At 40.8% G+C, this 15,608-nt stretch overlaps 2 protein-coding genes and 1 long non-coding RNA gene across 3 annotated transcripts in view; 1 reads left to right on the top strand and 2 right to left on the bottom strand.

Annotated features, from left to right (window-relative positions):
• Positions 1-15,608, bottom strand: part of LOC134870945 (reticulon-4 receptor-like 1) — an 81,687-nt gene that overhangs the window by 52,994 nt on the left and 13,085 nt on the right. The window lies entirely within an intron of this gene.
• LOC134870331 (uncharacterized) lies at positions 2,127-6,829 on the top strand. Its single transcript, XM_063892465.1, has 5 exons — positions 2,127-3,207; positions 3,892-4,473; positions 4,696-4,839; positions 4,989-5,241; positions 5,717-6,829. Exons 1-5 carry the CDS (start codon positions 2,515-2,517, stop codon positions 6,379-6,381), a joined length of 2,337 nt encoding a protein of 778 aa, XP_063748535.1. The 5' UTR covers positions 2,127-2,514; the 3' UTR covers positions 6,382-6,829.
• Positions 4,267-6,959, bottom strand: LOC134870332 (uncharacterized). Its single transcript, XR_010166546.1, has 2 exons — positions 5,845-6,959; positions 4,267-5,165 (listed from the first exon to the last, which is right to left on the bottom strand). It is a non-coding gene; the product is annotated as an uncharacterized LOC134870332 (long non-coding RNA).

Below are 15,608 nucleotides of genomic sequence, written 5' to 3' on the forward strand. Positions count from 1 at the left end.
GTCCGCTGCAACCAGTCTGGCGTAGTCAGTGGCTGAGATCTCACAGATTTGAGAACAGGAGAGGTTTGTCACAGATGTGAAAGCTGACAGGGGTGGAGAAGATGAAGGAGAGAAGCATTTGGCCGCAGGAACTGTGTCTGTTTTGCTGTGTACGAAATCTTGACATGAGTTATATTTGTCAGCGGTAATACAAAGGATTTCCAGAGTGTGATCAGCTGATGTACCGAAGTGGACAGAACTACGACTGCTGTCATGATCTTATATATATTCCTGAAGTCTCAGTGGGTGAGCAGCTGTGCAACACATTAGGGAAGGTAACTGCTTCCATCAAGTACACTGATGAGGTGAATCCAGGCAAAAGGCCATTATCTCTTATGGAGTCCCCCTTATTAAATATCAATCACAAAGTTAAACAGAACATGTAAACAGGCTGACAAACAGAAGCTGATGAGAAACTGCAAAACGCTTATGATAATTAAAATGTGACTGCAGCTGGAAAATCAGGAAGATGTCCCTGATGTTTTGTACTTCCAGTTTAGTTGTTCCTCAGTGGAGAAAAAACTGTAATCCTCATTTAAATTGAAATTTCTGACACAAAAATTGACTGTGATTGTAACTGACTGCACGCTGTCATTTTGCTCTCTTTTAATTGCTTTGTTTTCCATCCCGAAAAGGATTGCTGTGGACCTTCTCAGCCGATTGTAATACATTTTAATCTATGAATGTCTGCCTCCTTTCAAGTCACACAACACACCTGTGTACATCCATACTCTAACTACATGCAGGCTTCACACATTACCGTGAGTCTCTGCAGGCGACTCACAAATGAACGTTCTGCAGCCAAAGCTGTCTCATCACTTCAAGTTTGGACAGATTTCTTCTGCTGCTTCCTTTCATAGTTTGTCAGTGTTGACGTGTCTGTGTGCTTGACTGTTTCTGATTGCATCGCGGGCACACGCATGTGACAAAAATAGAGAGAGGTAAAAAGCAAATTATTTTTTAATGGAAAGACATTTATTTCAAACAAGTTTGAAATTTGCATACAGAGATGGCAATGAAATCTGTTGTGAAAATAATTGGCACCTTTTCACTTCGGACACGATCGGAGAGAAAGTGTGTGAACATATGTGTGATTGCACTTGTCTGTGTATATCCATGTTAGTGCACTGGGGCTGTTTTGCATAAACGCCTTCCTCCTGCGGCCCTGTGAAAGGAGATGTGGATTTGGACAATAAAGGAGGATTATATTGTGTTCTGAGTGTGTCTGTGTTTGTGTGTGTGTGTTTTGGCTGTTGTCTGAGGCATTTGGGAAAACGATTTAATGTGAACCCCCAGGCGATAAAGACTAAAAAATGATGAGAGAGCATCTCACACAAAGGCATTAAATAGCCAATATTACTGTTTTGGAGAAGGGCTGCTTTTGATTTGGACAGGGTCGCTCCATTAAAATAAAATATGAGTCCATTCTGTCTTATTACACAAAATACATTTGATTGAAACACTGGGATACTTGTGTTTATAAACAGAGAGAGAGATTATTGTGAGATTATGTTCCCGAAGCGTTGATCCCCGCAAATGGGATCAGACTGTATGACAGCTGAACAATATTCGCAGAGGGTTTGAATGTTACGCCTCTTCCTGCTCGTGTCTTCATATGATCACAGGCATAACATCACGTCACATAGACAAGTTTTACTTAAAGTGCCTAAATACCTGGCAAACACCCGTCAGGTCAAATTATGTAAGCAGTCAGTCATGGAAAAGTTTGCTGAAATGCCTTTAAAATAATTTCCTCTGAGTGCAAACATCTCTAAATTTGGCATCACGGATAGGCATGGCAGACTATGAAAAGTTTCTGTAAATGCAGTTTGACCCAAGTCTGAGCACGTCTGAGTATTTCATAAAGTAATTTCAGCCCACTCCAATGTCTGCTGTCTGCCTCGGTTGCTTCCACCCTCTTCCACCCTTACCTCCTTTTTTATCCAAACGTCTGTCACATTTCTGTGCCTTATATCTACCAAGCCTCTAACGTCGGGCGGAGGGGCTCGAATAGAAGAGTATGAAATATGAAACAGAGTTACATAAGGAGGATTCAGTCAGCGGCTACGAGCTGAGCTGAGTTCAGGGTACCCGCGAGGTCTTAAAAACGTGAAAAAGTCTTAAATTTAGTTTTCGTAAATTAAGGCCTTGAAAAGGTATTGAATTTTGTTCACAGGTCTTAAATTTTGTTCAAAAAGTCTTAATTTTCATCCACCTCCTTATTTGATACGGCGCCACAACATGTATTTTTTTGTTCGTTGTTACAGCGAATCTTAGAACACCCAAACGTTGCATTTTAGTAGGTTACATCCTAAATATCAGGCAACCTGTACCGATTCATTGTAAACTGATTGAGACGCTGACACCCCCCTCTGCATTGCATTGTGTTCTCTTTGGTACAGTCTTTGAGTTCGCGCGAAGTGAAATCCGAAAAAAATGTGTTGACATTAAAGTAGGCTACTCTATTTGCTAGAGATGGGCAAATGTCGGTTCAATCCGTCGTGGGTACACGACGCTAAGTATAACTGGGTTCAGCCTGTGCCAGGGAATGTGTGGGAGGCACAGTGTACTTTATGCAGAAAAACCTTCAAACTTGGGACCATGGGGCATATAGCCTTGAACTCCCATATGAAGAGTGCTAAGCACACAAAATTGGTTGAAGTGCGTTCGAGCCAGGCACCGATAGCAACTTTCTGTGTGCCACCTTCAGTGCAGTCTACCTCCGTGGCTAGCGCTACACCACTGCAGCAGGTACCACTGTCAGGGTTACTGTGCGGGTCAACACCAACTCTGCAGGCAGAGGTAATATGGACTCTTAGGACAGTATACGAACACCACTCCTACTCCTCCAATGAGGGCATCACCGATGTATTCAAATGCATGTTCCCTGACTCTCAAATCGCGGCAACATTTTCATGCGGGAGCAACAAGACAGCGTATCTTACGAAGTTCGGTCTCGTCCCTTTTATCAGTAAGGAGCTCACCGAGCAGGTAAACCAGGCTGTTGGTTTTGTGCCAATGCTGGACGAAAGCCTCAACAAAAGCACAAAAACCAAACAGCTTGACATCCATCTCCGCTACTGGGACGGTGACCGTGTTCGATCACGATATTTTGGCTCGCAGTTCATGGGCCATGCAAAGGCGGTGGACCTTCTCAGTAATTTCAAGGTAAGTTGCTACAGATAACATTTCTGAAGAATACTTAATAAAAGATAATTCAATATGTAATCTAAAGGTAAAACAGGGATGTTTTGAAATTAAAGTCCATATAGGCAGAGCATATCCGTGCTACAGAGAGGCTCTGCACAAGAGATAAGCTAGGCTACTTTATGAAATGGTAAACAGGGCTGTACAATTATTCCCATGCTAACTTCAGAGCCCGCGCTAATGCGCTACTGCCATCTAGAGGAAATCGTTTTTGTCAATATTGAGTCATCACGTTTTCTTAGTTGCTTACCGTGCATTACCTAGATAAGAATTGCAATTCTTAAAACAACTGAGCTGAACAAGTTATTAGCAATTTGTCTAGTATAGTTTTGTTAGTAACTTTTCACACAGTCTGGCAACAAACTGCAAGAATAGCAGTACTGTGGAATAATGAATAGGCCTTCTATAATCTTACACAGTAATATGTAGTCTATTACTGTTAAGACTGACAAAATGTAAAACAAATAAAAACATCTGTTGCCCTTTCATATGAAAATGTATATAGTGTAAACTGTTATATCAGCAACTTGTTCAATCCAATATTCCCCTACCCAAAGCATGATACAAATGGTTATAGAGCACTTTTATATTGTATGACAGAATACTGCAAAGGTGTTTGAATTTTGTTTCTGATATTTCTTGTAGGAGTGTTTACGTGACCTTGATTTGAGGAGGATGGTCTCTTTGTCCATGGACGGACCCAACGTCAATTGGCGTTTTCTTGAGATGCTGCAGACGGAGCATGCTGAGCATTTTGGGGGTGCCCAGTTGGTTGTAGTGGGAAGTTGTGGGCTACACACTCTACATAATGCTGTCAAATGTGGATTCACTGAGTGGCATATGGAGAAGTTCTTAAGAGCTCTTCATACTATTTTTCACAATGTGCCAGCAAGAAGGGAGGATTTTTGCAATCTTACAAAGTCCAAAACCTTTGCTTTGCCTTTCTGTGGTCACCGCTGGATCGAGAACCTCCCAGTAGTGCAGAGAGCCATTGAGATCTGGCCTGACATGAAGAAATATGTTGATGCTGTTACAACCAAGAAGCTCCCAAACCCTGGAACGTCTTCTTATGACACCATCGAGGTGGCAACCAAAGACCCTCTTATTTTGGCAAAGCTGCATTTTTTCATGGCAGTTTCACGAAGTGTGACACCCTTCTTGACAAAGTATCAAACGGATGAACCTGTGCTTCCATTCTTTGCCAATGACTTGGCTGAATTACTGAAGGTAAGCTGAATCTTTTAAGTGAATCTGTGTGAATATATGTCTTTTTATTTAACATCATCTCTTTTCATTACAATAAGACTACTGCTGGTTGATTTGGGCCAATATGTGACCACAGACTACATCTATATAATCAATTTCAAATAGTTCAAGTGTATTGTGACAATGATGCTACTGTGTCCCAAAGACATTTTCATTCTCGGATATGTTTTCCCTGTTTTGTAGAATTTGCTGAGGCGATTCATCAAGCGAGAGCTACTGACTGATGTCACACCTCAGCACTTGGTACGGCTTGATGTCACTGACAAGCAGTCGAGGGTGCATCCAAAGGCAGTGGACATCGGCATTGGTGCAGAGACTGCCATAAAGGTATTCTGGAAATAATCATGGCCGACAAGTAGGCGTTTCACAAAATTGCAATTTGGTGGTTAAAGGGAAAGAGCAAGGAGAGTTGTGTTGTAAACAGTTGTGTTGTAATCAGGGACAGTTCACTTCAGCTATTCCTTATTCATCCTTAGGAACTCCAACAGCGGAGTAAATCCTCAGAGGAACTTTCCATCCTACATTTTCAAAACCAATGCATGGAGTGTCTATCCAAAATGGTCCAGAAGATTCAGGAGAGGAGCCCTTTGAAGTTTCCGATTGTTAGACAATTAACTTGTCTGAACCCAGCCTTTATGTACAGCAACCCTGAACTGTGTCAGAAACAGATGAAGAGCATAGTCAGGAAGTTTCTACAAGACAGACAGTTGGATGGAGGAGTTGCTGCTGGTACATATTCATACATTATTTTATTGATGAGGTCTAAACATAAGCATACAATTTACTAATGTAATACCTGTACGTAAGGGATAAAGAACATCATGGTATTCTTGTATCAAAAAATACTGCATGTTCAAAGTGGTAGCACAGGCGTTACACCTCAAAGTGCATTATTTGTTTTATCTACGAATGCAGTTCGTTATCCTGATTATGCCATTGTTGTCATGCCATTATAAGTTAGAATAATGCTGTGCAGTGCATAGCACTAAGTGTATTGTAACACTCTTTAATGTGACAGTTCATTGAAGCTTCCCAATGCGGCCGATGGTCAAAAAATAGGAACTACGTAATAAGAATTATAACATAATGCATATGCTAACACAGCACAATAGGACATTAGATCAAGCAGTCGTATGAATAATAATATATTACTGATATTGTAGCTATACATTTATTTGAATGCTCTTTCATCCACTCTTCTTAGGTGATCTGATCACCCAGAAGTTCTCAGAGATGCTGTCCGTGGAGGTCCGAACTGAAGAATTTCAGTCCTTCCAGCCATTCAAGAAAAGACTGGATGTCTTTCTAAGCAACATCATCAGTGAGACCTACCCACAACTTTGGTCCTTTATCCAGAAGCTTCTACTTCTATCACACGGGCAGGCAACAGTTGAGCGGGGCTTTTCGGTGAACAAAGAAATTGAAACTGCTAACATTCACGAAGACACCGTTGTAGCGCAGAGAATCGTCTGTGACTACATCTCTCTCCATGGAGGGGTTACCAAGGTCCCCCTCACGCCAGCCCTGCTTTCCTCGGTCTCATCTTCCAGAGCAAGATATAGAATTCATCTTGAGACGGAGAGAAAAAAGAGAGAATCTCAAGCAGAGTCAGAAAAACGAAAGGCCATTGAGGAGAACCTGGAGCAACTGAGAAAGCACAGAAGATCCATCAAGGAGGTAGCCGAACATCTGCTCAGGGATGCTGATAAGTTGGCAGACCAGGCTGAAGCCAAGCAAGCAGGCAGCAAGATGGCGGAGCTAATAGCAAAATCGAATGCCTTTAGAAGGAGCCACAAGGAAAAGATGGCTGAACTCATTAAACTGGACGAACAGATTGCTGCCAAAAGAGCTGAGCTCCAAAAGCTGTAGGATCTATTGAAATGCACACAGGCACACCCACAGACGAATGCAGGCACACGCACACACAAACACACACACACACGTACACCCCTCACAGTTATTGTTTTAAATTATTCTGTCTTAGGACTTAAATACAGTGTAGATTGCAACAACCGCACACAGGCACACCCACAGACGAATGCAGGCACACGCACACACAAACATACACACACGTACACCCCTCACAGTTATTGTTTTAAATGGTTCTTAAATTAATGACTTAAATACAGTGTAGACAGGCTGTAGGTTACTTTGGGAAAAAACATCCATACAAAGGCGCACCCACAGACGTGTGCATGTGCATACATGCACTCCTCACACAGTTATTGTGTTTAAATATGGTGAATGTTATGTTGAAGCAGATCTTTGAAAGCTGTTGTCCTCAGAGCATATTGTTCATTAAAGTTATTTATTTGATTGATTGATTGATTGATTGATTTTCAATTTTTTCATTAATACGCATACCAGGGAAGGTGCGACGTTGGTCTTAAATTTTATTGAAAGTGGTCTTAAAAAGGTCTTAAAAAGTCTTAAATTTAAGACTAAAAATCCTGGGGGAACCCTGGAGTTAAGCATCTGTGTACAAGAAAACACCCTCTGTCTCACACACACAAATACACACAGTGTTCACACCAAAATACATTGTGCATATCCTTGAGGTCTAACATATGCATTGCTTCCTCATTAAAACGTAACATTTTTGGGGAATTTAAAAAACCTAGCAGTCTTCTTCTTTCCTGCCATTGCCGTTTTTCTTGGGTCATGTCAATTGGGTGGGTGTGTGTGTGCGTGTGTGTACACAAGGTAGTAGAGGTCATAGTGTGCCTTTGAAGTCACATTGATGCTAATACCAACAAAATCCCATATTGACAAACTGCCTTGAATGGAGTGACAAATAGGCATTGTGTATTGATTGGAAATAGAAAGTCATGCCTATTGATTTGTTAGTGAATATTCTGTTATGTCATGATATATTATCAGTTCTTCAGGTCATAACTCGACAGATTTGTTATAGAAAAAAGCCTCTCAACCTGTGACTCTTACATTTACAGTTCAATGCAGTCACATCTTTATCAGAACCCTGATTTTCTGTACAGGAGGAAACAGAGGGATGCTGTTTTGTGTTCATCCTGCTCCTTATTACAGAACATAAGCCCCACAGACTGTGTGTCTAATTCTGTGTACTCTGGCAGTGGACAGTGTTATGAAACCTCCTCCTTGTAATCAGCAGTACGTCCTCTTTGACCTCCATAGAACTGTGTGTGTGTTTGTGCGCGGAGAGAAAAATGTTTGGTTTTCATTCTTCTGTGTGTGTGTACGTGTGTGTGTGTGCTTGAGAGCATGTGTGTCTTTATGGTACTTTTAAAAGAAGCGACGCAGGTTGACTGTGATAAGGACATACAGAAGATTTTAATGTTAGTAATATAAAATCCACCAGGGAAAAGAATACTGTTGCCGAGCTGCTGTATACCGTATGTGTGGCGCCAACTGTCTGATAAAATGATGTAAACAAATACATTACACTACTCTGAAAACTATGTAGGTATGAGTACACAGATGGAATACAGTATGTGTGAGTCACCTCTGCAGCCACTCAGACTCAATCACACTCCAGACGAACCACTGCTCCACGTTGAAGTCTACTGGCTCCTACATGGCTATTTTCTGTTTTCCTCCATGTTAACTACGTAGGTACTCTCCACATTCATGGATTAAATTATGAGAAAAAGTGTTAGTACCAATGCTGCATAGCTGTCAGGGATGCTGTGCGAAAAACATCAAAGCCACTGCAGCCCCATTTTCTTTTTACACCTCATCAATTCTGCTCCAAATTCTTTTTTTACTCTCTTCTCTCGCTGTGCTTTTTAATTTGTGGTCTACTTAGTGTCTGTGACAAAGATTACTAGACTTGAATTTGATCTCACAGTAAAAGTATTACAATGGTCTAATAGCCAAGTTATGGAGACAAAATGCAATCACTATACCATATTAATGTATACTTTAACATGAATACAACTTATCAGCGACATTAAAACGACGTTGCTGTTCTAAGATAATGAATTATCTTGCTGATTTATTTCATCCACATAGCAAACCACATCAAGGTTTAGCTGAGACATATTATATGTGCATATATTTTTCCTGCCCATCTGGGATGTATGTGTGTGTGAAAGTTTGTAGGTGTGGAAGTCATAACACCACAACCTAAAAGCATATTTCTCCCAAGCTTGCATTGTAAACAGAAATTGGCACAAAGAATAATCTCACAGTAACATATTGCTGGTTTTATATTGCATCTAATTTCCTTTCGAGCAGATAAAGCAGAAGTTGATTAACATCTTTATGTATGTTATGTGACGGCATTACACTTTGATACTCTGTTACTGATGAATCATCCGCACTTGTTTGTCATTATTTAATCCTGTTAGAGGAGTAGTCGGTCTGTCTGTTCATCTGCCCCTCAAAGACCAGGACATCATATTTTCATAACAAGTAGTCCTATTGACTTGAATTCAAATGTTGATAATGTAATATTGGTACAGATTTTTTGCTATAATGACTATGTATCTTAACTTCACTTGTAATGTATTGTTGATGGCCCCTAGAGGAATAATCCTGAGGTTAGCTGGTAAATAGTCTCTTTCTTTTAGTGCCACCATGGGGCAAACATGTCCACATGTATGAAATAAATGTCAAACCAAGAGGGAAGATACTTGGAAAGCTTGTTCATGCATAAAAGATAAAATGTCGCCATTCTGATTAAACCGTCTCAGGTCCAATTGTCAGCTTGGTACATGACTAAATGTATGTCCCGTACATTTCCTGTTTATTTGCACAGACAATGGGTGTCTTTTGCAATCTCACACACTTTTCCTTTCTGTCAAACTGTTAACTACACAAGAGACATTATCAAAAGCAAACCATAATAAAATGACATGTACTGATTACATTCTTGGTCCCCAAAAAATGAATTATAATATTTCAACTTTCTCCGTGTGTTACCTTCAGGCTAAAATATCAAAACTGAACCAAATAAATCATTGAATCCAAGTTCCCATTTCTTGACATTCAAATCTTCAGATTGCTGTACTGGTCACGCAACACACAACTTGTTCTCTTCTAGTTGGGATTTTTCTACATTACTGTCATGAAAAAACAAAAGAAGGAACACATAAAATGACGTACTTCCACACACACATTCGTGTTCACACAAAAGCCTTTTTTCTATGTGTTTTTATAGCATGTTTCCTTCAGGTGCAACAAGAACTCTGAGCGTTGCACCTGTTCAGCACTGGCAACACATAGGCCTAGCACACTTTCAGACGCCTCTCATCTTGTGTCTTTGAACTGATCACACCTAGGTTTCAAGCTACGATTTGCCTCTGACCTGGAGATTTTGTCGGAGAGCTCTAAAAACCTTTGGCAAGAGGGCTAAAGTCAAACATTCATGGTCTCATGGGGATAAACCCTTTAGATTTCATTGACCACTCATCCTCTCCTTAAGCCCCTCTCTCAGTAGGAACAATTAGCTGGAAAGGTTTTTAAATCATCACAAGTTTATTGTCAATCCAACCCTTTTGTATCCTAGAGTGTAATGATGTTGAATTTTAGACTTCAAGCTGTTTCATTGATGCATTGAAACGGAAATCATTAATGATGTTTAAATGTGTTCTTTATGGCAAACATCACCCTAATTAATGCATGACATTATTTCCTCTCACTATTGCTTTCCCGCTCATCTTAAAGGTTTTATTCAGCCAAGGCTATATGAATGGCCCTGCACATATGAGTGAGCCCATTTACTTTGTATTCCTTTCATTTGTTTGATGTGCTTCTCACGCAGTTTTTGCAGAGACTAGCCTTCAATCTGACTTCAATCCCCGCTGTACTTCAAGCTTCCTCTTTGCTCCCTCTTGATCCTCCTTCTCACGGTAGCATTGCGTTTTTCTACCCAAACAACCTCCTAATGAGGCTAACCACTGCTTTCATACACAAGACATGCATGTGTGCTGACACCCAACCAGTTCACAGGGTGGTGTAGCCGACCCTTGTTGCTTTGGTGCAAAATCTCCTCTCCATCTGTCAATGTTTTACACATTTCACCCTCTTCTTCCCGCCTTTTGCCTTGATTTCCACCTCTAAAAAGTGGGACGACGACAGAGGTCACAGGAAGAGGTGACGCATATAGGATAGACACCGTGACATGGTTCAAAGATCCCTTTGCCCTGCTCCAACCTTTGTCTTTTAGTATTCTCTCTACGGTATTTTCCAGTGTCTGCTCTCCCTGGCTCGGTGTAGCAGATGTTACAGAGTTAAGCTATAATCGTTCTGCTTTAGCTGTAGGCGACAGCTGCGCTTATATATTCTAAAACAGTGGCGTCTCTTCCACTCTACCATCCCCCTCTCTGCTGGATGAGTGATAGTTATTGGACTGATCTTTATATCACTGCAAAAACTCCCTTTCTGCTCTAATACACTCCAGACTTTCACAATGCTGATCTGCATCGATCTCTTCCTGTTGGCTTGAGTCACTTTTTTTTCTTCTACATATTCTTTTTCCATCACTTGTTTTATTCAACACCATCAATCTGGCTTCCTGCATAGTCTCTCTGAGTAGTTGTCTTCCCACATTTCAGTATTTTGCCTCAGTGTCTCATCTCTATCCAGACTGCTGTCTCCTATTCCTAATTGGCCCGTCCATAATGCATAATGCCACTCGGTAGACAGGCTTTGTGCCTCTCTGGTATCTTTGTAGATGAAGGAGAATGGTTTGGTTATGCCAGATACAACAGTGACACATTAAATGAACATAGTACAATGAACTTTATTCAATAGGGCCAATACTGTAGCTGAGACTGATGGTGTGTTTACAAGTTGAGAGACTCTAAAAATATTTCAGAGCATTTTGGGGTTCAGCCTGTTCTATAAACAGGGTGAATTTAATATTTACTATGATGACGCTTTTACACTGAGTACTTAGCAATTACCATTAATGTAGATTACGCCTCTATTTAGGCATCACCAGTTGTACAAGTTAGCAAAGGTGAAACTATTTCAGCGGGTTTAACGTAATAAGCTCACGTGGGTCATCAGAAATATCAACATCATGGTCTATCATCCAAGGGATCCCATCATTTTTCTGGGAAAAACGTCACAAAATGACCCCTCCTTCAATAACAAGCTTTTGTTTGTTTATCCTTTATATCGCTGTAAACTGCATATCTATGGATTTTGGAGTGCTGATGAGATAAATAAGATATATCAAGATATAACCTTGGATTTTTGCTATTTTCTTATTTTCTTTAGAGAGATAGATATTTTTAAAAAATCTGAAGATTAATCGATGATGACAATAATTGCTGCCTTATTAAACTACAGTGCTTGTGCATGTGTGCCTTTTTAACAACCTTATTTTACCTTGTTAACCTGTTGAATGTTGGTCCAAATGGCAGCTCTAGTATGAGGCTCTTAAACCTAAACTTCATTAACTTTAGTTTGGTTGAAACTTTTCGAAAAAAAAACTGCAATGAGACATTACTTCCTCCATGAACGGTCATGCATCTGTGAAAGTTGTTATTGATGACGCAATGTGCATCGTCAAAGCCTGTGTTAATCAAATTATGTGGTGAAGTATTTAAACATGTGCCATTGACTCATGATTTGTGACAGCTGAAGTGGAAAGAAAGAAAAGTAAACAATGACCACAAGGATAAGTCACGTTATTGCATATGTTTGAGATCACGTATGGACAAGGAACTTATGTCCTTATGACCTTACAGTATGTCCTTGTCCACACATAAATATTTGTAAGGAAGTAAACATATTGCACATGTTCAAAAGTCTTCATATTCAGGATCTGAAAACAATCTATTTGTTCAATTTCTCAAAAAATGTACTGTATATTAGCCCCTGAAAACTCCATTTGAAATCTTCTATATTTCTTAATAACATTAAATATTCATAACAATACTAGCAACAATCAAAGAGCAGAAAAGAGTTACAATGACAAAACCTCCATCAGTACTGTGGAAAAGTGTTTTCAGGTTTGATTGACAAACAGCACTTTAAGCCTACCTAGCTCATACAGCAATCCGTCTGGTGAGATAACATGATAGAAAATAGTGTGTTCATGTAGGATTTACTAAAGTAAGCAGATTGAGAGAATAGCTTTTCAGGGCCTTGCATGAATATCATGAGTATTTGCATGTAATACAAATCTTTATGGAAGTGGTCGCATTATGTGCTGGGTTGTGTGTGCTTGTGTGACCACTCACGCACATCTTTGTGGGCACGCATATGCTAGTGATTTGGATATCAGTGGCTCATTTAGAAATAAACTGATGCTCACAGTCAGATAAGAGGCTTATTGTGTAGTGAGACCATTTCCTAATTAAAAGCGCATATTAATAATCTCTAGAGAACATGTTTCACTAATGCAACGTAACTGGAGCGTTTACTCCAACATTTATGACGCCCACGTCATCCGGTGATAATATCCCCGTCAGGCTATAAAAACAGCCGCATGCATAAGCCCATAAAACACCACGAGTGCATTTAAAGTAATGTTTTCTAAGAATGACAAAATTGCAAGAGAAACAACCTGCAACACAACTTTGCCGCCCAAAATGTATGGATTTAATTGTTGATTTTTTCCATCTTGAAGTGAAGCATTCAATTAGAAATGCAAGCCTAATCGTCAGCAGTGCTTCAATTTTGTACAAAGCAGGACTGATAGACATGAAGCCGTCAGGATGATAAAATATGCCTTTAAAGTAAAGAAAAGTAAGGCATAAATGGGCTGAAACTCACACACACACACACACACACACACATACACACACACACACACACACACGCACACACACACACACACACACACACACACACACACACACACACACACACACACACACCTTGGGGAAGTGATGAGACAGCGCTCGTTTTGAATTGAAGCTGCCCATCTTTGGTTAGCCCATAAAACTCCTCTCAGAATCACAGGTCTGAACCATTAAATTCCCTGTGATAAAGGGAATATATGACACCCCCCCCCCCCCCCCCCCCCCCCCCCTTCTCTCCGTCTCCCCCCTCCATCCTCTCTCTCTCTCCCGGGGACATGGCTGTGGATGGCCCGTCCCCTTTGATGTGAGGAGAGCGAGGGCTTAACTCGCTCTGGCCTGGATGACTGACTCCTATTCCAGGAGGTATTACTATGCTAACTCTTTAAGGTAAGCCTGTGCTCAGTCATCCCTGGACCACAGGGGACTCGTGGGTTAACATTGAGGGATTGTGGTATGAAGCGGAAATGTGGATGTATCGCCTTTGATGGAGGTGTTAATCAGGGAAATAAAATAAGGCTCAACGGAGTTTGGGTGTGCTTATAGTTTTAGTATGTTTTCCCCACATTTAATCCAATGTGTCCTCCTTTGCCGAAGCCTCCTCTGTGTCATTAAAACTCCAAACTAGCGTCCAACAACTAGCAGCAAAAGGATTGAAGAAGTGGATTACATGTTATTACCCTCTTTATGGTGACATCTCAGAAGGATGAATCAGGAACTAAGTCCCTCCTCCTCTGACTGCACCATTTTAACAACACTTTATTTTACAGCCTGTCCTACTTCTCCTCTCACCATGGAAACATATGTCATCTATTTAGCACACACATGACATGCACATGAGACATAGCTGGTTATCACACCGGTGGATCGAGACATAAGAACATGGCGCCGTTAGGTTCAGTCTCAACTCCCACGCGTTGCACAACCAGCAGCGCACATGCACATGTGCTAACATGAAAAACCTCTTTCGTAAATGTGTCTGGGGAAATGTTTGTGAAATGACATTTGGAGAAGATGTAGCTTGTCTTGATCTGTTGCCGAACGGAGCGTGTAAGGTCCCCAAGACTAGCACCAGAGACAGATGGGAAGAGACGGTAGGTAGAGGAGGCAGAGGGAAATGCAGACCAGAAAAAATCCTGAGATGTAAAGGCGGGAACCCTGACACTCTGTATTAGTGTCATATTTATAATGGTTTAAATGTGTGTGTGTGTGTGTGTGTGTGTGGGGGGGGTTACTTTCATGATGGGATACAGGACTCTTCTCATGTTTCATTTGTTTTGCTTTTGTATAAACCTGCTTTAACAAACAACAACAAATAAGTCTTCTGTTTTTGGATATAAAAATGCTTTATTTTTAATTCAATGTGGTTATTTTGTGCAGCCCTTGCGGCCCCAAGGAACTTTCCATGTAAATAAATTAACCGGGGCTTTGAAGCACTACTGCATTTTTCTGTCAGTTGTCCATATCAATTAGTTTTTCCAAGTTCCGAGTCAATGAATGTGGGTGTATCTGATTCTGCTCAATACAAACCTAAAGCTTTCCAGCATGTGCTCAGATCAATGGCCGCTGACTGATTGGGTTAGGGCAAAACACCCACTTTAACGTACTCATTCTGGCAGTAAAATATGTTTGTTAAATATGCACGTATCAGTGATCCTCCCTTCAGCGTGGATTCATCGTCAGTCAGCGTGAAGATAAAGCACAACCTGTCTTTGAAATATAGACAAATGTACTCATCCTCTTTGCCCTAAATCTTGAATGGTGCAGCACAAATCCGCTCTGGGGATGGATGATTTTCCAAGAGTCGCCTGACACGATGTTAGTCACATGTATTCAGAGAAAAGGGAGAGAGAGAAAAAGGCAAAAGCCGAGTATGATAGAAGGATGGATAGGTAAATCAAGTAAAGAGACAGGTGTACAATGATGTTTGTTGTGTTTAAAAGGTAGTCTGATTCATCCTGAGTGTAATGCTTATGCTGGCATTTGGTCTAGTTCTTTAACAGATGTTAACTGCCTCGAGGCCTTGTGTGAAAAGCAGGTGTTAAAGTTTAGAGGCAGTTATTATTGGCTAAACATGTTGTATTGCATTTTGTGGGGTTGCATACTAGTCTTGCTATTACTGACTGATTGCTACAGCATTGATCTGCCTGGCAGAGAAATTGACCTAAAACATGTTTGGCCATCATCGTCTCCTCCATCATGTCTGCGCCCTACCTTCTTTTCATAATCTGACAGTGTAATGCAGTTAGCCTTCACCTCAGCTCCCAACCTTCTTTTGCAAACCTCTCGCTTAACTTTCCACTTCGTCACTCTGGCTGCAGCCACTTTTCCCCAAACACCAACCTTTCACCTCACCTTCAT

Source organism: Eleginops maclovinus, chromosome 10 (assembly GCF_036324505.1).
Source record: "Eleginops maclovinus isolate JMC-PN-2008 ecotype Puerto Natales chromosome 10, JC_Emac_rtc_rv5, whole genome shotgun sequence".
NCBI lineage: Eukaryota > Metazoa > Chordata > Actinopteri > Perciformes > Eleginopidae > Eleginops > Eleginops maclovinus.